At 41.3% G+C, this 22653-nt stretch overlaps 1 protein-coding gene across 2 annotated transcripts in view; it reads right to left on the bottom strand.

Moving 5' to 3' along the window:
- DPD1 (Polynucleotidyl transferase, ribonuclease H-like superfamily protein) overlaps positions 1 to 22653 on the bottom strand; it is a 61305-nt gene that overhangs the window by 27121 nt on the left and 11531 nt on the right. For both annotated transcript variants that reach the window (XM_087668374.1, XM_087668375.1), the window contains exon 2: positions 14483 to 15136. In XM_087668374.1, the coding sequence (XP_087524500.1) occupies positions 14483 to 15136 (654 nt within the window). The remainder of the gene's footprint in view (positions 1 to 14482; positions 15137 to 22653) is intronic.

Below are 22653 nucleotides of genomic sequence, written 5' to 3' on the forward strand. Positions count from 1 at the left end.
AACCAAGACTAAAACACAAAGACTCAAACACAGACAAGAAAAACTCAAACCCTAAACGAAAAATGCGAAAGGCAAAAACTCAAAACTCAAACACAGAGATAAACACAGAGAGAAGAAACTTTGAAGTGAATGAAGGCTGTAAATAAATGTAAGAGTGTACAAAATGCCCAAGAGCAAAGAAATGCAATGTCGAAGAATGACACCCACCGAAGATGGATCCCAAGTGCAATAACCACCAGTCGGAGATAAGAGAGTGCTGAATAATGAATGGCAACAGGCTGGTCACTAGAACACACCCAATGGAGGCTGAAATCTAGTAAATGCAGCAGTGTACCACCAAAAGAAGGCTGAAAACTGATCACCCAAGGCACAAAACTATCAGGCAACAACAAGAGAGGTCTTTGTTGATGTAGATAGCCTGCTGGACATCAACAACGTAGATACTGCAGCAGTTGCTTGGTGGGAGAGATGGCAATAGCTTGTTGCCTGGATGATTTAGACGGCCTGTTGGATAGCAACAACACAAGTACTGCAACAGTCGCCTGGTGGGAGAGATGGCAACAGCCTCTCGCCTGGCACTAGATGCTGAAAACGTAAGCTGATCAGGTGCTATGATGACGCAGCAGATGGAAACCTCCAAACAGCAAGGCGATGACTAAAAACAAGTCACCTAGGGCTAGATAGTGATGGGCTGCAATTGGTGATGTTGGACAGCAGATGGTAGGTGGCTAATGGCTGAAATCTGCACTGTAGAGTGAGAAATCTGCACAAAAGAATCAAGCTGCATGGTGGGTAGCCTGTCTATTTATGGATGTTAAAGGGTGTCCCAAAATTTAGGGTTTGGGGGAAACACTGAAACTCTCTCGAACCGCACACCAAATTTGTTTTTTTATTAATTAAGCATGTTGTGGGATTGTTTAAAAATGCTAATCAGCTATAAAGCGTGTTTAAACTCAACACTCCCTCTCAAGCCCAAAATTGAGCCTAAAAGGGAAGGCCGACAATGTTTACCCCAAGGCATTCCACGTCAAAGCAACCAGGGCTTCGAACAAAGTGTGCACATCAACTACCCAGTGGCCTACTAGGTTGTGTTTTTTATTAATTAAGCGTGTTTTGGGATTGTTTAAAAATGCTAATCAGTTATAAAGCATGTTTAAACTCAACACTCCCTCTCAAGCCCAAAATTGAGCTTAAAAGGGAAGGCCAGCAATGTTAACCCCAAGGCATCCCACGTCAAAGCGACCAGGGCATCGAACAAAGGGTGCACATCGACTGCCTAGTGGCCTATCAAGACTACAAAGGCGATGGTTATCTTACCAAGGGAGTCCAAGTAGTCACCCTAAAGAGAATAGGACATCGAACAAAGGGTGCTTCTTCGACTGCCTAGTGGCCTACCAAGCCCTACGAAGGCGGATGGAACCACATTGAGCTTCTTCTTCTTTTTCTTTTTTTTGGGCCCGGCGTGACCCACAGATAACAAGTTTTTTTTGGAAAGGATTGTTTGAGAACATGGGCACAACACTGAAATTCTCTTCATCCTTCCATCCACAAACTAATGGTCAGTCTAAGGAGGCAAATTCCACAAGGTTAGATCTTTTGAAGTACTATGTATCAGACATAGAAACATGAAACAGGGAATAGGAATGGGGATAATGACGGGGATGCCAAACCGAGGGAACGGAGACGTGGGAACGGGAACAGCATTTAAAAATTTAAATTTCATGAAAAAAATGTAATATTTCACTCATAATCCATGTGGACTCTAGAGTGTTAAAACCAAGGTATATAATCCACAATGACAAATCATTTTAAGTTTTAACTTTAAGATATCATGCATCATTCTAAAACTACTCATTAGAAATTGAATTGGAACTTACAAGGCTCAAGAGGTAAGTTATTCAATTATAAAATGCATAATACATATGCCATAAATGATAAAACAATGAACAATAAACTAAACTTTAAAGTCTAAGTTGAAAGAACATGCCTATGGTCCCATTGCCAAAAAACTTAAAAGATTACAAATATAAAGTGTAATCTTTAAAAGAGTATGCTCATTGCCCTAAAAAAGACTACAAATATAAAGCCTAATATCTAGACTGAAGCAAAATGCGGCATGCCAAAATAGTCCAAAGAGCAATTGCAAGTCTCCAAGTACAAATATAATATCGATATGGCACAACAGCCCAAGTGTCACACTGTGATCAATGATCATAATATCATATACAATGTACATGTGTCATGTATCATGAGACTCGTGATAAGTAAGCTAGCCTCATCATCATGTGTACCATGAATTGTTGCATCTCCCTCAGCATCAACATGTGTCTCCTCTTCTTGCTACATCTCCCACTCTATGAATGGATTGGGCTTTGTTGTCATACTGTTACATAACATCCTCAAATTAGCACTAACAAATACTAGATCGTTTGCCCTCTCCACACCAAGACGGTTTCTCTTCTTTGAAGCAATGTGAGCGTATGTACTCCACAATTGCTCCAAACAAGAAAAGCTAACTGACTCACTCAAAATACGGATGGCTAGTTGCTGCAACTCAGAACCATCCGAACCATAGTCCTCCCACCACAAAGCTGCCCCAATCTTACAGTGATCCTCTTGCGCATCCCCACAACCAAAAGAACCCCGAAAGGTTCTATAACATGAAAGCTGATCTCTGATCTTTCGTCTAGTGCCATGATCAAGCACTAGACGAGACAATATAAGTCTCCATGCATCCATAACCTCAGTGTCATTCTCCTGACCCTTGCCCTAGAACTCAGTGTCTACAACAAATGCAGCTGCATACAAGGGTGAGCTATAGAAATTCCACCTCGTCACAACTAAGTGGCATATCTCCTCATACGCCTCATCATTTGGTGCCAACTGCAACTTTTCATTCAGCCTATCCATAGCCTCCCTTGCCAATACAAGGTTGCATAGCATCCATAACCCTCAATAAATGCACAATAGGTGATACCATAGCATCTATCTGCTTTACATCATCCCAAAAAGTGGAGTTATTTGCTTTCTCCAAGCATAAGATACCTGTAGGAGTATCTGTCAATGTTGATGAGGTAAACTCATCACTAAGAAATAACTCCCTCAAGGCACCACTGCATTCTCTTAATCTGTCTAGCATCAAGAAGTTAAAGGTAAATCTAGTATTAGAGTATTTTAAAAGTGTCTTCTTCAACCGCAAAGAGAAGTGATGGCGAAGAAATTAGTGATTCAAAACAAAGCTAACCATTTGAGCTCCTTGCTCTATGACAGGTGCAATCCATGACAAGTTGCCAATATCCTTTAGTAGGTTGTTCAAGCAATGAGCCACACAATATGAAACTATGAAATGCGGATAATATCGTTGGATAATAGCACCTGCTGCCCTATTTACGGACTCTCCATCTGCAACAAATCCCACAACATGCTCTGGGCCAATAAGCTCAATACCTGTAACCCACTCCGCTACAAGTACATCTATTGACTTTCATGTCCTCGATACATAATGTAAAGATATGAAATACATTTCCCTACGAGAATAAGCAACTATACCATGAAAGGATCGCTTGCGTGTATCACTCCAACCATCAGCAATCAAGAAAACTCCATTTTTAGCCCACGAGCTTTTTCTAGTCACTGTTGCTTGCTCAACAAGGCGCTTTTCCTTGTCGAGCAAAGTGGTACGTAAGGTCTCTGATGATAGAGGTACATATAAAGGACTATACTCACCAATCTTCTTGCATATCAATTTAAAATACTCTGACCTGGCTGCACGAAATTGAATGTGGTCATGATAAAAAAAAACGTGCCACTGATGTATCTACCTCTTCCTTCTTCTTGGGATCCCAACTAGCATCAAGTGTGCTCTGTCTACGCACAACATGTGGCATTGTTGATGCCATGGCCAATGCAATGCCTGCAGTAGGTGTGCAGGTAGCACTTCCTGATATTGACCCTGCTCTAAACACATCTAATAGGGATGGTGTCACAAAAGTTGCAAGGTTAACTGCAACATATCGTGGTCTAGAGGCAAAATAAGCTTGTTGACCTGCTACACGGTCACAAAGCTCCCTTTGCTTCTCCAAGGTCACATTTGGACAAGACTGTACCTCTGAATTTGGCTCATATAGAAGATGAGCTCGGACCTGATTATGCATAAAATGGAACAAGTGGCAATTGCTATTTCATATTCTAATATTTAAGTAACTTTGAAAAATTAAAATCAATAAAAAATCAAAATACAAATGCTCGGCTCAATGGATTACCTTGTTTGCTCCACTAGTTAGCTTGTATAAGCAAAGCTTGCAAGTCCATGGTCGAGATTCTCCACAAATCAATGGGCGGTCAGCATTTACTTCTTCCCACCATGACCAATCATCGGACCTTCTTCCTCAACCACCAGCCTGACGAGCGGGGCGAAAAGATGAAGCCATTTCAAGCTGAAAATTAAAATAAAAATGGCTTGAGAGAAGTGAGAACTTGAGTCTCAAGAGAAGAGAGAAGGCTCAAGAGTCAAGAGAGAAGGGAAAAGGAGAGAAGAAAGAAGAAAGAAGAGAAAAGGAGAAGAATGGAGAACTTGAAACTTGAAGAAGAAGAAAGACTCAAGAGAAGAGGAGAAGAAGAAAGAGAAGGGAGAAGGTCCAAGAAAGAAGAAAGAAGAGAAGGGAGAAGTGAAGAGAAGGAAGAAGGAAAAAGGAAGAAGAAAGGAAGAGAAGGAAGAAGAAAGAAAAGAGGTTGGAGACAAGGTGGGAGGAGATGGGGCCGGGGGGATTGGCGGCTGGTAGGCGCCATGCGGACTAGTCATGGGGGCGGAAATGGGATCGAATGGGAGCAACAGGCAAGAAATGCGCGGCAGACAATCGAGCGCAGAGTCGCAAACGATCGCGGGCGAGAGTAGTGGCCAACCGAAGATAACTGGGTGCCACGTGGCAATCCTTGTCTGAAACGAGACAGGGAACGTTCTGTTGACTTGCAACATGTCCCATGACGGCTTTGTGTCGAGGACGGCGATTCTACATGCCGGGGGACCGTTTCGGCCATTTCATGTTTCTATGGTATCATACCACAAAGCATAGTGGGAACAATATTTGCCGTTGGTTGAGTTTGCATATAACACCACAATGCATAGTTCCACTGGTAAGGCTCCTTTTGAGGTGATAGAGGGTGATAAGAAAGTACCCTCTATTTTGCACACAAAGATGAGATCTTTGAGGCTGATCACTATGTAGAAAGCATGGATGTAGCTTATCAGAAGGTTAAGTATGCGCTTTAAAAATCACAGGATAAGCAAAAGAGAGCAACTGATCATCATAGGCATGCTTTGCACTTTGCAGAGGGAAATTATGTATTGCTGCAATTTAAAAAGGCACGACTGAAAAAGATGAAGGGCAAAGAGCGATTGCATCCAAAGTTGTCTATGAGATACTATGGGCTATTTGAAGTGTTGGAGAGGATCAGTGATGCATGCTATAGGCTGAAATTGGCTCCACACTAGCGGATACACGATGCCTTTCATGTGAGCTTGCTTAAACCTTTTCATGGAGATATGCCAGAGGATGTATCTACTAAAATTCAGCCGAAGGTTGAAGAGCTCGATGAAATACTAGTACCAACACAGATTTTGGCACACAAAGAGAGGAAGATCAAGGGTAACGGTTCCAGAAGGTACTTGGTGAAGTCTCAAAATTATTTAGCAATGGGTGCCAAATGGATAGAGGAGGATGACTTGGCAAACCATCCTCAGTTGTTGCAGCTTTACCTTGATGCTTTCTAGTTAGAGCCGATCAGGCTCAATCAAGTTCAACAAAGCAGAGGTCCAGAGTATTACCTAATGCTTAAGAGGAAGCTAGCATCTCCACTCCTCAGTAATGGACAGCTCTAGAAATAGTGGATCTCGAATGTATTTAGCATACATTCAGGGTACTGTACCTGAAGAGTATGTTTGCCAAATCACTATTCAGTGTACTAGTCACTATGTTTGGTATACAGATCGGTATGGTTTTCACTACAGCTCTGAAACTGTACATTTGCATCCGTTATGCTCAATGTGTAATCAGTTATGCTTGGTATGGGATTGGTTATGCTTGATGTAGCATCAGTTAATGATCATCAAGGGCTGATTATCGAATCTTGGTTTTCAGCGTATGATCATTAATATTTAGTACTATTCAGCTAGTTTTGAGGACAACATGTCTTATGATGCTATTGATGTTACAGCCATGGTTTATGCTTGGTTTTCGCTATACTATGGTTTAGTTTTGCCAGATCAGTTGAGCTAATGGACATGTCACATGATAATTTGGCAATGTTTTGGAGATTCTTTGTGAGTCTTATGTTATGTTATGTTGGCTGGTAATTTTCAGTATATGTTGGGCATATGAAATGGTTGAACAGCAGTGTGCAATGTTGTGTTGACTATGATACCCTATGGAAATTCCAACGTAGTACTTTGCTTTTGATGCATTTGGCAATGCAATCGAGGACGATTGCAAGGATTTCAAGGGAAAGGGCTATCATGAGGACATGTATTTTTGAAACCTCACTTAACATGTGGATTAATTTTTAATCACGTGATAAAGTAAATGTTGCATATGTGAGGTGCAACTAGGGTTAGAGTAAATTTATGAGCCCGCGACTTGAGAAAACCACGAGATGTCAAAAGCAAAAGTTGCTATAAGTTATGCCGCACAGGTACTTGGTGGTATCTGGTGTCAATTGTTGGCCTAAGTCATTCGTTTGGCCATAAGTTTCAGTTGGTGACACTAGAGATGTGGCGTTTAATGGTACCTAATGCCGATCTAATTGTCAAATATGGCATAGAGAGACTTGGGAGTGAAAGATGCCTAGCCAATTTAATTATTGGATAGTCAGAATTTTTTTTTGGGCACCGAAATAATTATTAGATTAATTTTCAATAATTAAAGGCTAAAATTAATATTTAATAATGGATCATGCTGGAAAAACCATTTGGGAAGGCTGCCACTTGGCAAACTTGTCCATACAAGCTGGTAAAAGGCTAAAGAAGAGAAAAAAGGAGATCATTCTTGCTGTAGCAAATGTGAGAGAGCTATGAGCAGCCATTGCAGCCAACCACGAGTGAGTTTTGAGGAGGCAGTTGCAAATTCGAACCCTCCATAGCTGGGCGATTGCATCCAGATACAAAGTGACAGTTGATTTGGATATCTTAGCTGTCGGCGACATCATTTAATGCTGTTGCTGCAAGGCAGTAGCTGCATTTGACTGATTTTCAATCATTCTTCGCGACAAAACTCTAAATTTTCTCTCTCTATAGCTTTCTCTCTCATCTCCCAACCATTTCACAACCTTGCTCCGAAGATCTCAACATTTGGACCCTTGGAGGCTGAAAATTTACAAATTTCTCTAATGTTAACCCTGATTTAGGGCAAAAATTAGGGTTTAGCAACAGCCACGAGAAGCGTGCCAAAAATTGGAAGCTCCAAGACTTGGAGTTTTTAGGGCTGAATGTAAATTTCAGCTAAATTCAGGTGGAGGACTAGCCAACCATTGAATTTGGGACATTTCCATCGTCTATGAAGTGAGTGAAGAGCAATTAAGTGCCCAAATCAAGGGGCAAATCATATTGAAGACTTGCTAGTCACTTTAGACAGCAAGGGGAGTTTGGATTGCGAAGGGGATCGGGAGAATCCCATTGTAAATCAACTTCTTCTTCAATAAAGCTAAATAAATACCGAAAGGGACGCCAATTTTAGGGCCAATCGAGTGTGCATTGTCCAAGATCCATAGGTAAATTTGTATTTTCAGATTTGCATTTACTATTTACTGCTGTAATTAAGTTGTAATCAGGGACTTACCACCCATGCATGGAAGGAAGACTGGTTTCAATAGTAGTGCTAGGAGATAGAAAAGGAGTGTAATGGCGATAGGGTGAATAGGGGAGACAGGATAGGGAAGTGGAGTACACTTCGAAAAGAATCTCAAAGTGCCCACCATGTATACAAGAAGTGTGCATAGCAGATCCAAGTGTTTAAATGTGGACAAGGGCGAATTGGGTACGCACATGGTAATCCCATGGAACCCAAGGTGGAGGGATAAGGAGACGGGGAGCAGAGGATGGAAATCCCTACGTAGGAGTAACCCAAGGAATGTGTGACAACAATTCATAAGCAGATGATGAATATCCCTACATCTAAAAGCTCATGTGGAGGGTCTTGTGAGTGCCTAGCGGTGGTAAGGGGGATGCCTATCACAACCGTCCCAGAGTGGAAGGAGATGGTAAAGTGGGGGTATGTGGAAGGTACAGTGTTAAAGGGTGGCTTTGCCCCTAACAATGCACCAAGAGGTGGAGGGAATGGAGGGTAGATAGATGGTGGGATGGGGAATGAGAAAGTGCTAGGAGCGGAGATGGAAGATCCAACCCCTAGTGTGCTTTGAGTGGAAGTGAAATGTAATCCAAGATTTTGGAATGAGAATGTGAGTAGATCAAAATGTGAAGAAGATAATGGTGGGATGGCAAGGAGTTGAGAAATATGATTTACTTGCTCAAATGAAACAAATAGTAAAGATATACTTGATGGAGTGAACCATCTGGATCTTGCACACCAAAAGAAGAAACAGAAGATAATTATGGCTCATACGACTCAAAAGGGTTATACAAACTTAACACAAAGTCTGGCTATGATGAAGGAGATGGATCACTAGATGTGTCGAATATCTTGGTCCTTCCAAGATCAAGGAGATGACCAATCTCACCGATCGATTCGAGCGAAATAGTAGCACTCGTTGGAGACGTGTAAACCAAATTGCACGTGATGCGGAAGTGCTCCTGAAGCTCTTCATCTGTAAGATGACCAAAACGAGAGGAAGAAGATAGTAAAGGTGAAGGTGTTGTCAAAAGATGGCATACCAGCAAGACAATAGAGTTGGCGAGGAGGAACACGGAGTGAACTCGACAAACATGGAGAAGAAAAGAGAAAAGAGAAGAAACTCTGATAAATGGAATGATGAAGTTCCGAATCATGGAGTGAATGTGATACAAGGGACCAAGGGTACCGTAGCAAGGAAGATGATGAAGACAGCCACGAACCACGAACCGCAATGTCCTCTTGAAGGGGTGTGAGGGTAGTAGAGAGGCTGGAGAGAAGAGGTGACGGACTGAATGAATCAACCGTAAGGAATGAATGGGAGTGGCCTATAAATAGGCACAGTCAGTCTAGGATGGCGCCCCTTTTTGGGACTGCAAACCCTAAACGCAAAATGCAGAAATGCAAAAACACAAACCGCGGGTGAAGGGTGAAAGGTTTCTCAACACCCCCTCTCAAGCCCAAAAAAGGGAACAAGAGAAGAGTGAGGTGGAGATGCAATGCTACATGCTAAAGAATGCTCATGCAGTAGGTGCCACTTCGAGAGTGTCCCTCGTGGGAAAATTATTCACTTGCCCAAGCGCCCTAGTACAATGATGAAAACATGCAATGCATAGGAGGAATTTCAGACTTTGTGTAGTGTTGAGAACCATAAGGATATGCCCGTACTCGATCTCGAGAGGTGGCTCCATGCTAACCAAGGGACGAAGGCAAGAAGAAGAGGAGGAAGGAGATGTAGAGGATCCCGAAGATCCAAGATTTCCACCTAAAAGGTAACCTACAATAAAGAACAGTAGACAGAGTGAACTGGAGAATCCAAAACTCAACCTCGGGAGAGAAGCCACTAGCTCCGTGCATCCCTGCTGGAAGGAATACGAAGGCCTCGTCACCAAGTCATGGCTGAACCTCCAAGGTCCCAATCTAGGTGGTATCTGAAGATCCTGGGTATCAATAGAAGAGATGACTAGTCGAAGACAGCCACCCCAAGAAAGTAGGGTCAAATCCGAAGCTCTCTCCCTCAAGCAATGGGCACTACATTCATGCCTTCCATAATGTTGAGACCATGCATAAGTAGGAGTTGGAGAGCAAACACAGGCCTGCCTAGCCCGTGCCCTTTGAGCGAGACTACCTCCCACAACAAATCCAACTTGGCGTAATCTACTTGAAGAAGCTCACTACCAAGCTCATCTTCCACAACACCCCGCAACTGCCCCTGTGGACCCACATGGACCTTTGGCTCCAACAACACCACCTCTAGTACAACCCTCTCCCTCCATTGTAACAACAACTACCCTGTCCAACAGCACCCTGGCATTGGCCCCCACCAAACCCCAATCCGCCCCACCCATTCCTTCGGGTCCAATTCCTGTTGCTCCACTTCTGAACCAAGACCAAATCCAACAGAACGATGTCCCCAACACTGAGGATGAAGGTGACGTCAACGAGTACCATTGTGGATCGGAGTCCATTGTGCGTGCTAGTGTTAAAGGTAGCAATGGCATTAAACACAAGGGCCACCAATACCACATTGAAGAGCCAATGGGAGCAAAGGAGTAAAGGCGACCCAGCACGGCACATGGGCAAAGAGAAAGTCTCGTCCTAGGCAATGGCCTATGTAATGGTAAGAAGCGAGGCATGGTTTTTCGAGCATAGCAATAGCCTATGTAATGGTAAGGAGCGAGGCATGGTTGTTTTTCAAGCATACTCACCAAGCACCAAGAACTTCTCTTGCTCTATGCCATATCCTTCCTATGTCTTTCTTCAAGTCATCCTGACTAGCATCCTGCATGCTCTCTCATAGTAGAGCTTATATTGTATTGTCCTCAATCATTGTGTTCGACAGCAGTATTGCCTTGGTCATTGTATCTATTAGTTGTCTAGTCCTTGTTCTCTCAGAGAATTGTGCTATGACCACTAAAATTGCAATACTTTCCTGGAGAGTGTTTGTGACCTATAAGCCAACCCTAATTTGGGAGGATCCACACATCTATAAATAGAAGGCTTCCCAACCACTCAGCCCCTTGTTTTGCAAATATCTCCATCAGCTAGCACTATCATCCATTGCTGTCTACACCCTTCCATTGGTGGATACTTCAGTTTATGGTGCAGCCAGACATAGCGGAACTCCTGTCTACCAACCCTAACACCTGTGTATGCTGCATTTACAGTAGGCGACCTACTTCCAGCCCGTATGGAGCAGTCTACAGCAGTGGCCAGCCTCTACAGGCTGTGTTTTGCAGTGCAGGTTACTCCCAAGCAGCTGACATCAGCGGTTCTCCAATCACCATCAGTTATAGTGTGGACAGCAGCCTGCATTTTCAGCATACTGCTGCCACCTGCATCATTCTGCCCCTCTTCTCCCTGCTGCCCATCTTCCAGAGCTGCCTACTGTGTTACAAGACCCATTCAGAGTACAACACACTCTCCACTCACTCTGCCCCAGTCCTTTAAGGACTCTGATGGAATACAATCTCTGAAAGGACTGAGCCAAATTCTAAATACCTCTCCAACTCGAGTATTTCTTCACACCAAATACCTGCATTTGGTAGTCCTGCCTCTCTTCCTGCTTATGGCTTACATCAGAGTTGTTGCACCTGCTGTTTTGGACTCCTATCTCTGAAGGGCTGCTGTGTTTGCCGATGCACTGCACACTCTCATCCTTGGAGACATCATCCCTTACTCTTGGCATCAAGAGTCAGTTGTCTACAGCACTCAAGATCCATTCAAATAACAACACTTTTCTCAGCATCCTTCCATCAGCTCCCAAATATAATGGTTGTTGGACAGCCTTCTGCACCTTGAGCTCGCCGATTGTACTGCATTCATCCTTAGCATCGATTTGTTCTGTGAGTTCTTCTGTTCTTCTTCATTCTCAACCCTATTCTCTCAAGTTCATTTGTTTGTCACATGTTGTCATACATTGTGCTTTCTCTATTAACCCTAGTGCTTATTCACATAGTATCAAAGGTTGTTTTTTTTCTTTAATCGTTCTAAACCCTAACGCTTATTCACATGGTATCAAAGCTAGATGCCTAAAGACACCTGACTCATTGTGGGTGCTAGGTTTGCTGGAACAACTGCACACTAACTCATGATGCCTCAGCCTGAATCACCCAAGATCTCACCTTCCGAGCCATTGACATCATACCCCTCTTCCGTTGTCGCTCTTTCAGATTGCCCACATCTTTAACACTGACAACCTCTCCTTACCATAATCCTTCATCTTCTACCCCAGCTTTCCAGTGACAACTGGTAGGCAACGAGCGAAAAGGGCTGTCTATCATGACTCACACCTGCACGTCAGCTTTTCAACCAGTAAAGGGTGTCGTCAAGTAATGATGAACAGATGACAAAGGCCTGAAAAAGCAAACACAAATGTTGTCTTGGATTAAAGGGATGAGGGTTTTCCCACAAAGACTCCTTTTCAAAAGCTTTGAGAGCCTTTTGTCCTACCAAACTCATGCCTCATCTTTTTAAAATAATTGTTTATGGACAATTTTTTGGGCTGTTTTGAGAGCCAAAAAATATTAACAAAATATACAGCTAATTATGTAGTGTAACAGGTACAAGGCCAACAAGCATTGTACAGTCTGAAGCAAGCTCCCCATGATTGCTTCCCTCTTTATTTCACAAGGTTTCGCCAAAAGTAGGTTGAATATTATTTTACTGATTTGCTTAATTGTTTCATGATCTTATATGATGATAATTTGATTATCACTAGCCCTCACACAAGCAAGGTTTCTAGTATCATGCATCAATCGCAGCTTTTGAGATGACTAATTCAGAGCTGCTTCTTTATTTTGATAATTTGGCTACCACTAGCTTTAACATAGTCAAGGTTACCAGTATCATGCTCAGTTGCAACTTTTGAGATGACTAATTTGAAGCCGCTTCGTTATATTCCTGGTAAGCAGAGTATTCAGTATAATCATGGCAGCTTTCTTTCCCAGCAGAAGTGCTGTGTAGAATTATTTTAAAGGTTTATCCTATGAATCGCACGACAAATTTAATCCAGATGATATAGGCTAATTAATTTATAGAGTAGCTAGATGAAAATTTTTATATATTACATTTGTCCTTGTGGTCTAGCTTAAAGACTTATTGGACATGGTAGTGGACTATAAAGCATTAGAATTTACATGGACTATTCTTTCATACCAATGAATATTTCTCTTGTATAGAATATTATTTCATATAAAAGAATGGCTCTATTGATAATCATATTCTTATTCCCATATAGTAATCCATGTATTTGATGATGTGTTCTTGTATTATGTCTTGTAATTTTTTAGGGTCAGTACATAATAGGCCTATATTTTCCATATAATACAAATCCCATATTTTGTATTATGCAACCTAGGTTTATGGACTCCACTACTTTTCCACAAAAGTAACACCTCCTTTGCTTATTATTTATGTTATGGTATGCAGAACTTCATATATCTCTTTACATTTTCACCTCTTTATCAAGACACTTGCTTTAACTCGTGGGCTTTTTGGTGGAGCCCTTGCCTTTTCTTAACATCCATGTCCATAAGATAGCTTTCTAGCTCCCATCAAAATCATTGATTTTCTCCATGAAAATGAACGATGCTTCTTCTACTCATCATCATCCTTTGGAATTCATTGATGTTCTCACCTAATCTAGCAAAGGAGGTTTGGAGTTGACTGATGTATCACATCCTGCAGGCCCTTTGCTCTGTTTGGCCAAAGCACATCCACTTGTGGCATATCAAGTGAACATACCTGGTCGATTCTGTTCAGCACCTCACCATACTCATTTGGCAACAAGCATTAATGAGATTACAATGATATCTTCAAGGTACTCATTAGCTGTGGATCCATTACAGGGAAAAATGGTAATCAGTTGCCAAAGATATTGCATGAGGGCTGAAGGAAAATGCAGCTGATGATGATGGCAATGATGGCAATGGCAATGAAAAACTCGCACCATTTGGGGCTTTTGGGGGTAAGAGGCAAATGAAGTTAATCAGAACTGTCAAGATGTCTTTTCTCGTGAAGTATTGATTCCTGAGTAGGATAGCGCATGGCTGATTAGGTTAGAAAGAACCTTTCAAGAGAGCATTTGCATTTGCACTTCAGTATTCTTCAAGGATATCTACAGTTGAAACTCTTCCAAAAGACAGCCCTGAGGCTCATGGTTTCAAAAGGCAAATAATCAAAGTTATATGGCCCAAATGGCATAGGAAAGTACTGTACAAATCAAAATCAGACTCCAGAGAATAATCATCCAACTAAGCAGTTGCAAGGACTTGCATCAAGAGTGGTATTTTCAAAATGGTGAATTGATAAACTTAAATATGTCATTCAAGTGTTCAAGTTCTTCCTACTTTATAAGAACAAGAAGATCATGTAGCTAAATCTCACACATAAAATCCCAAGTCTACATTTGTAGGCACCTTGTCAATCCTAAGTCTGATAGCTACAGAACAGCCTGCCACAAGACCAGATGTTCAATTGGTTGAAACATGATAAACTTTTAACTGGCCTATTTCACTTATAGCAAGCCCTGAAAATTACTGCTTATACACGTTTATATGACAACCTTGAACAGATAACTAAGATGAGTCCTTCCAGTTAAAAGTAGCCTTGACAAGTGCAACACCTTGAGAAAAAAGTTGTACCTTGGTATGTCTGGTCTGTTGACCATCTCTGTACTGATCCCATGGACATTCGTCGCATGCAGGGGTACTGGCATGTCTGGATTGACCAAAGTTTGCATTGTACTACAACTGCCACCAGCTAGATCACGGGCAGCAAACTCAACAATTCTATCACTAGAAATCCTGAAGCCCGTTGTCTCAATGTCAAACACAATGACTACAGCATTTGAGACAGTCTTCTGTTCAAGTAAGGTCAAGTCTGCAGCATCAGATGACCTTACTGCTTGCTCTGATATATTCTCTTGACAGGTAATGTCTCCTGCCTGATTGACCCTTTCAACATATGCAGAGCTAATCACACTTAGTTTGTTAGCACTTTCCATCTGCTTTGGCATACTTCTTTCAGTGAACATTGTTGCACTTTCAAGAAGTTGTTCTGGAAGTTTTCTATCTGCTTGAACACATCTTAGCTTCTCAGTTTTAAAATTACATGCTGAATTCCTTGGCTCTCTGCCCAGTAAGAACATGACCTGGGGAAATGAACACCTTCTATCACTTTGTCCTCCGAAGAAAGTCAATGCAGCTCCAAACATTAGATACCTTTTCAACCATTTTACCCCCTTGCAGTCTGTGGGAACCATAGGCTGTAGGCCACGAGTTTCATGCCAGAAGCCCCTGAATTGGCAACCAATGCATGATGAGTTCAAGATGTACAATGCATATCAGTGAACATGAACACCAATGCATTTATCCATGTGTTTGCAAAACATAGAATATGTCGAATCAAAATTGTTGGCACAACCCAGCACACACATAGCCTAAAGTCAATAAACCACGATCTATTGTGTAACTTGTTACATGATGGGTTTAGATCCTGGTAAATAGCTTTTAAAGTTGATTATGGATTCATGAAATAATTTTGACCATGAGCACAAACTCACTTTGAGTCCAATGAGAGCATTCCTGATTGATGGTATCTATAATCCAAAAAGTGTCTTCCTTACTATCAAATACTTGCTTCCAATATCCTTGAGTTAAGGATAGTCTTCTTCAATGTCACTAATTAAGCCTGTAATTGGAAAGCGCAGTACACAACTGCATCACAAGCAGAGGCAATGAGTCAAAATGCTTGCAAACAGGCTGATCACACTGTACACAATTCGTACGGATGTGAAAGCTAGCTCAAAGGCTGAAGCATGACAAAGATGATTCAGAAATGGAATAGCTGCAACAGTGACGTAGATATTCCCACAATCCAGACTGTACAGCTGCAGCAAGCTCTACGATGAAATGCCAAACACCAAAATGCAGCAGTTAGATGCATAGCTTGTCAAGATGGCTGCTCACAAGATTTGCTCCAGAGGTTAGCGCGACCTGATGGAAGGCTGAAACAGGATTGACTATGCTGCCTATTGATAAATAGGGCTTAGATAGGGTTGACTCCAGACTGTGGTGAGGTTTATTCACAAAATGCAGCAGTTAGATACACTGCCTATGCTCAGAAAGGCAGAAAACAACTGTGTTGAGGCCAAAAGCAAATTAAGCCAGAACAAGGGATGATTGAACAGCAATGCAAGTGACACAAAGAACTAATTAAGAAGACAGCTACAATTAGTGCTAAGAATGTGATAACATTCAGCCTTTATGTTGTGTGATATGCCATCCTGGGGTGTACACGTGCTAGTGTGAAGTATCCCTTGGGCCTTCCTAAACAATTAAGGGTCAGTCTCTGTTACACTTACAGAAAACCTTGATGATCATTCTTCTCAGCAACACCATTTGCAAAAGAAATTGATTTCATTATTTGAATAAGTGCAAGCATATTAGCATTGCCTTGATGGCAATGTGCAAAAAAAGATTGAATCCACTTGGAAAATAATAGAGACTTGTCTTAAGATAAGAAAGGTGTAAGAAAATATTCAAGAGTACAACTTTAAGAAATTACTAGCCCTAGAGTTAATGACACCACACTAGACTACTGGAACAAGGTCATGCTTACAAAGAAGAGCACGGACTTTCATTACTACCAAAGTCCATCTGATTCTCGACCACCATAAGGAATGAACATTTCTCACATGTTTGACCTCTCATCTAGGTGGCAGTCTGCACTCTAGACGATTATAAACCGGCCAAGTGTAAGCTGTGATGGTAAAACCTTGAAGTGAGTCTATATCGGCTATGGTACTGTCTCTTGCGGCAAATCCACATTGACCATAGTGCTACCTCCTATGGAAAATCTGTACTACATCTTCATATCCTATCTACTTAACTTTTGACATACATTATTTCAAACACATCCAAAATCAACAACATTTCATCCATAACCAAAAATGGCTTTACCTACACTAAAACATCTTTATCAAGCAACAGTTCCACTATTTGCTTTCATTCCAGCTAAGATACTTCCATTGGACACTAAATCTATATTAATCAACCAATAACCAACAAATCCTTCTTAAGCAAAATTTATATGACAGCACTTTTCTAATCCAAGCGATCGTATCAAATCAAGTAGAAACCTGACTATGTAGTCCTTTGATAATTGAACCACACGACGCTAGCTAGAATTACATATTTTTTTAATGTGTGACTAAGTGTAACCATTCTATTTTAATCTCTAGAGTGCTAGAATAATTCATATGTATTATTTAATATATCCTTTTATCTTTTGAAATTTATTTCCTCGACCACAAGAGGAATAATCTATAATTCGTTTATGTCAAATTAGATGCCTTAACAAGATTTTCTAACGAATAATAACAATTTAAGATATGTATTAAGACTTTAATGAATTATTTATGCATTATTCTACTAAGCTCATGTTTCGTACAAGAACGTTAGCATCTTGATTTTTCTTAAATTATTGATGTGTTTGCATGAATGGATTTAAATTTTTAAAAAGTGATTAAAAATACACCCTAATTTTGAGTAAATTTTATGGATTTTAAGAATATATTTGTAAATAAATATCAAATAAAATATATATTAATTTATTAGTTGTAAGTTGTCTTTATGGTTTTTTTAGAGACTTGAAATCTAATCGATTAAATAGACAGATATTCTATTATTTTCTAGGAATAAAAAGTCTTTCAAAATTTATGTACAAAAACCTAAGCAAAAGATACCTAATTTTTCAAGTGGAATAGATGGTGTCGTTGGCCACCATTTCCTCTATACTAAGTGTCACTAATGACGGATCTACTATGTTAGAGAGCCCTACCTTGTTTGATACATTAACCTTCTTGCGCAAGGGCATGATGGATGGGATAAAGAAAGTGAATAGGACAAAAAAAAAAAGGCAAATAGATTGAAATAAAGATGATGGATGAGGATAAAAGAGAGCGGGTAGGAATTATGGCATGTTAGAAAATTAAGTCTTCACCTTATCACTCTCTATCACATATTGCATCTCTCTCCTTAGCATCGCTCTACTCTCAATTGTTTCTTACTTTCATTACTCACAAATGGTCGCCCTTTTATAGGTGAGGGAAGGGGTGCTGGAATTTTGTTGATGTCACAAGATCTTGACGTATCAACATGTGGCATGAAAAGATAAAAGATCTATTGGTCTTTAATGCAAAAATCCACATGTCAACTAAGAGAGGATTAAGATAATATATCCTTACAAATAGGAGGGTGGGATTTTGTTTATGTCATGGAATCTTTGACACGTCATCTTGTGGCAAGAGGAGAGTAAAAAACTTAATTCTCATAAAGTCAAAAATCCATGTATACATGTCTTTATTGCAATTATCCATGTGTCAATTTAGGGGGAGGGGAGTATGTTCATAAATAAGAGGGAGAAGAGTATTATCATTAAATCCAATAACTGGGTGGGGTGTACCTTTATTCAATGAAAGGTCATTCAATGAATTTAAAGGAGAGGAGGGAATATCTTTTATTAGAGAGACCACTGAGAATGAATTTTTGGGAAAGGGTGAAGGGGAGAGTGCGCAATGAGAGTGTGAGACAGAAGCGAGAGCAGCAATGTTGAGAGTGAGAGAGAGTGAATGCAAAGATAGGTGTACCAGATTGTAATGGTACGCAAAGAATAAAAGAATGTATTTATATGTTAGAGTACAATAAGGATAGTATTTATATGTTAGAGTACAATAAGGGTGTGTTCACACCGTATATCTTTATACACAGAGACGAAGGGAATTTACACCCAACAACTCAGTGCCACAATTTTCTACAATTTTGAACACCAAGCGATAGCCCCACCAGCCAATGTGAACCATTGCTTTCTCCACTAGACTGTCTTCTAATCTCCTCATTGAGAATAGAGCCCCTAACACCATCAAAGGTTAAAGCAAGGTTGTTGCTAAGTGAAACAACCAAAGACTCCCACCTATCAAGTAAAGTCATCAACAAGAAAATAGCCTTCAATTTATCATCGAAGGCCAGCAAACCAGAGTCATGTAACTGACTCAAAATCCCTGTGAAAGTACTCAAATGCTCAGCTGTTGGCTTAGACTCATCCAACTCCATGTTCACAAGCTTGTGCGTAAGGTGTACTTGATTCACTGGAGTTGTATTTTCATAAGTGTTCTCTAACTTTTTCCATATAGCATAACCCGTATCAAGACGCTTAATATCTGTAAGTATATCATCAAACACGCCCATCCTAATATATGCAATGGCCTTCTTGTTGAATCTATCCCAATTGACATCTGGCATAGCTGCAAGCTTAGTTTCCAAGAGAGCATCTTCACAGTCCTTGGGAAACAGAATACCCTGCATCCTAATCAAAACCAGTGCCATCAAACCTTTTGATTTCAAAGAGGGATTTAGTGTCGCTGCCGCTAGAAGCATTTGCAGCCATTTTTCAGCAATGTACCAAAAATCAATGCTGCAATTTATGACAGCAAACAAAGAGCTGAATATTCAGCTGATTTAAACCCAGATTTTCAGAAAATAAGAGCAAAATTCAGTCCAAGTACATGTACAGCAGTAGAATGGATGACTTTCAGCAGTATAACTGAAATTTCAGCATACATTGCATGCATACATCACTGCCACAATATCAACGAAAATACATCTACAACAATCCTAGATCTGCAAATGATCACTAAGACTGCTGCAACATGAATGTTCAGCAAGCAATACATCAACTCAATGGAAGTTGCCCAACATGTGTACTACATACATATGTGACCGCGTCAACTTTTGATACACAAAAAACACCAAAATTCACTACAATTTCTCCAAAATCTCACAAGTGGGAGATAAGTCTCACTACTTACAGCACGAAGATTGCTTCAACAATGTTCCCAAAGTGCATTTGTCACATCAATTTTGCCAAAATCCACAGATTTCGACAAAAGGCCCAAAATTTCACTAATCGATCTACCATGATTGCATTAATACATGTTCTCGAAAACATAAAACGGGCAAGATTAGCAAAATTTTACAAAATTTTGCAAAAGCCCCAAATTTCTCGGGTCCAATTGTGCACCAATGTCAATAAATCTGACTCAGCTGAGCAAAATTTCACTTATACATGAAAAGCCCCAAAATTTTCAGAGCCAATGTGCACATTTTTTGCAATTTCTTGGTCAAATGTCACTGTTATGTATGAATAGCATCAAATCTAGGAAAAGCCCCAAATTTTCAGGCACGAATCTGAGAACTGTGCTTACACGCGTGAACCCCCATCAATGAGCAAGGGAGCTGCTTGCAGGAGAAGCAAGGGGGCTGCTTGAAAAAAAAAAGGTAATAAAAATTGATGAAAATTTATCAAAAAACGTGATGAATCAACTGCTTGCCTGCTCATTGACTGCTGCGTGACCTGCCAAATTGTCGCCTGCAAGGTGTCGCCTACTGTCGCATGCCTGTCCCTGCTGCCTGGGAGCTGCCATCTAGCTGTCGCCTGCCTGCGCAGGCCTGTAAACTGACGACCTGACCTGTCTGAGCAGAAAATGACCTGCGCTTGGGTGTCGAGTGACTGTTTGAGTAAAAACAAGCCTGAAACACCGTCGCCTCGATGCACATGCAGCCACTTGCTGGAAAACAGCCTGCTGTTTTCTTCGAGCGCACGAGCTGAAAACTGACTCGCCTTGACTTTGGGAAGAGAGTGCGAGACAGAAGCGAGAGCAGCGCCTCTCTATGTCTATCAACAATGCATCAAAGTAGCATACATGACCATCCTATCAACAATGCCTCTAAACATACATGACCATGGATTCCCCGACTTCACCAAACCACCAAAGTGCCCCATCATGTGAGCTTGGACTAGGAGAAAATCCCACTCTATCAAGAAACAGCTCATCATGAACCTAGATGTCAATCCCAACTCCAGGATTTCTAATTGCCAAACTACGGAAACCCCTCTCTAGATCCTATGCTCCTACATAAAACTATAGATGACGATAGATGACGACTATCTGCCCCACCTCACCACCCTCTTACACTCCCTCTCTAGCACCGAAGAGTTGTGAGAGATGACCTATGAGAGAACGCAATAGAAGAGAATCACGAACATGGAGAAAAGGGGGGAGAGAGAGAGAGAGAGAGAGCAAGAGATAAAGAAAGAAATCTGCAAGCACTGACTGAAAAGAATGCTAAATGCTAAGGATAGAACCAATTAGTCCATGTACGTAGCCTGTGACGTCAGTGAGGGCACCGAATCAAGCTAAAATGATGACCGACAATGACGGAGAATATCCAACCTCCTATCCACACCAAAGACGAAGAGACTATAGTAGCCAATGGAGCACTTGTCAAAGGAGAAAACATAATCTACCAACTTCCTTTTTTTTTTTTTGGGCGGGTGGCGTGTGGCGGTGCTATAGCACAAACCCCCCAAAAACTTGTCCACCAACATGAGAGTGGCAAAAAATTAGACTGACTACATTTAACAGCAAATCATGCCAAAAATGTTGATGTGATATCAATAATAGTAACATGGCAATTTGGAGCACTCACAAATGTGGCAAGGGCAACAAAATGACTAGAAACTGACTCACAAACACTTCTAAAATGACTGAAAGAAGAAATGCAAACACTAGTATGAGCTACCTCCTCCATCAAAGCACATGACAAACAAGTCAGCTCCTAATGTCCCTGCTTAACTCAAATTGAGGCTCACAAGAAAGAGATGACAGTGTATGACATACATGATTGCTAACACCCTCTCTCAGATCCAGGGTGTAGTTGAAGGTCAAAGAAGATGCAGATCCGAGGGTGATAGAAAAAGTGCCAACGCTGATAAAGTCCATCAATGTAGACCACCGATGAAGAAGCTCCTCAAGATCCTAGGAATCCCCCTTTGAAACACTAGGGACCAAGAAATTCACAACTACATCACTGAGATCGTCCCCCTTTGAAAGGGATGGGTGGTATGAGGGAACCACTAGAGGAGAGGGTGGGGGATGGAAAAGAACCTGTAGAAGAGATGGTGCACAGGCAGGAACGGACACAGCAATGGACAATTGCCTCAAAGGACCCTGCATAGTAGAAGGGGAATGGAGCCTATAGAGCCTGCTCTCCTACCAACCTGTTGCTAAAACAGCTCCTGAAGAAGAATCCTCAATAAACACGAGGTGCTCTGTGAAGACAACCCGAGTACCAAGTCTAGTTAGGCCATAAAGGAAGAGAAGTACAAACCACAAGTCTGAAAAATGTAGGACTTCCAAAATGGAGCTAGAGGAACGGTCTGGCAATAACGGCAAAGTGCCAACGCCACTAATAGGCACCAAAAAAATTTTGCCAACAATGACAAGACCCTCAAATGAACAAAGATCCTGTAGCATATCTTCCCCTGGAGCCGTATGGCTCGAAGAACCACTATCAATAAGCGGCCCTCACAAGACGAGTCAACCACTAAAGAACGCTCCTTCAACACATGGATATGAAGGAACAATGACTCATGGATAACAGCTATATCGATCCCACCCTCCGTGGGACGGGGAATAGGGTGGATAACAAACTCCCAAAGATCAAAGGTGTCAAGATATATTCCACCTTACAAGACCAAGGCGAATAATTCGATCCATCCAAACAATCTTCTTTGGGAAGAGAAGGAAGAACAAGCATCGGCACTAAGGGTGCCATCATAGGCATTTTAGGGCTAGAAGAACGAGCCCTATGGGAGACATGGAGAGAGGAGGGAGGAGATGGCTGCTCTAATCTGTGTAACTGCTCAAGAGAGTTCTCGTTTAAAACGGGGTTGGGACCTTTGATCGTGCCTA

This window comes from Lygodium microphyllum, chromosome 26 (genome assembly GCF_053477565.2).
Source record: "Lygodium microphyllum isolate KBCC chromosome 26, Lygodium_microphyllum_v1.1.10, whole genome shotgun sequence".
NCBI lineage: Eukaryota > Viridiplantae > Streptophyta > Polypodiopsida > Schizaeales > Lygodiaceae > Lygodium > Lygodium microphyllum.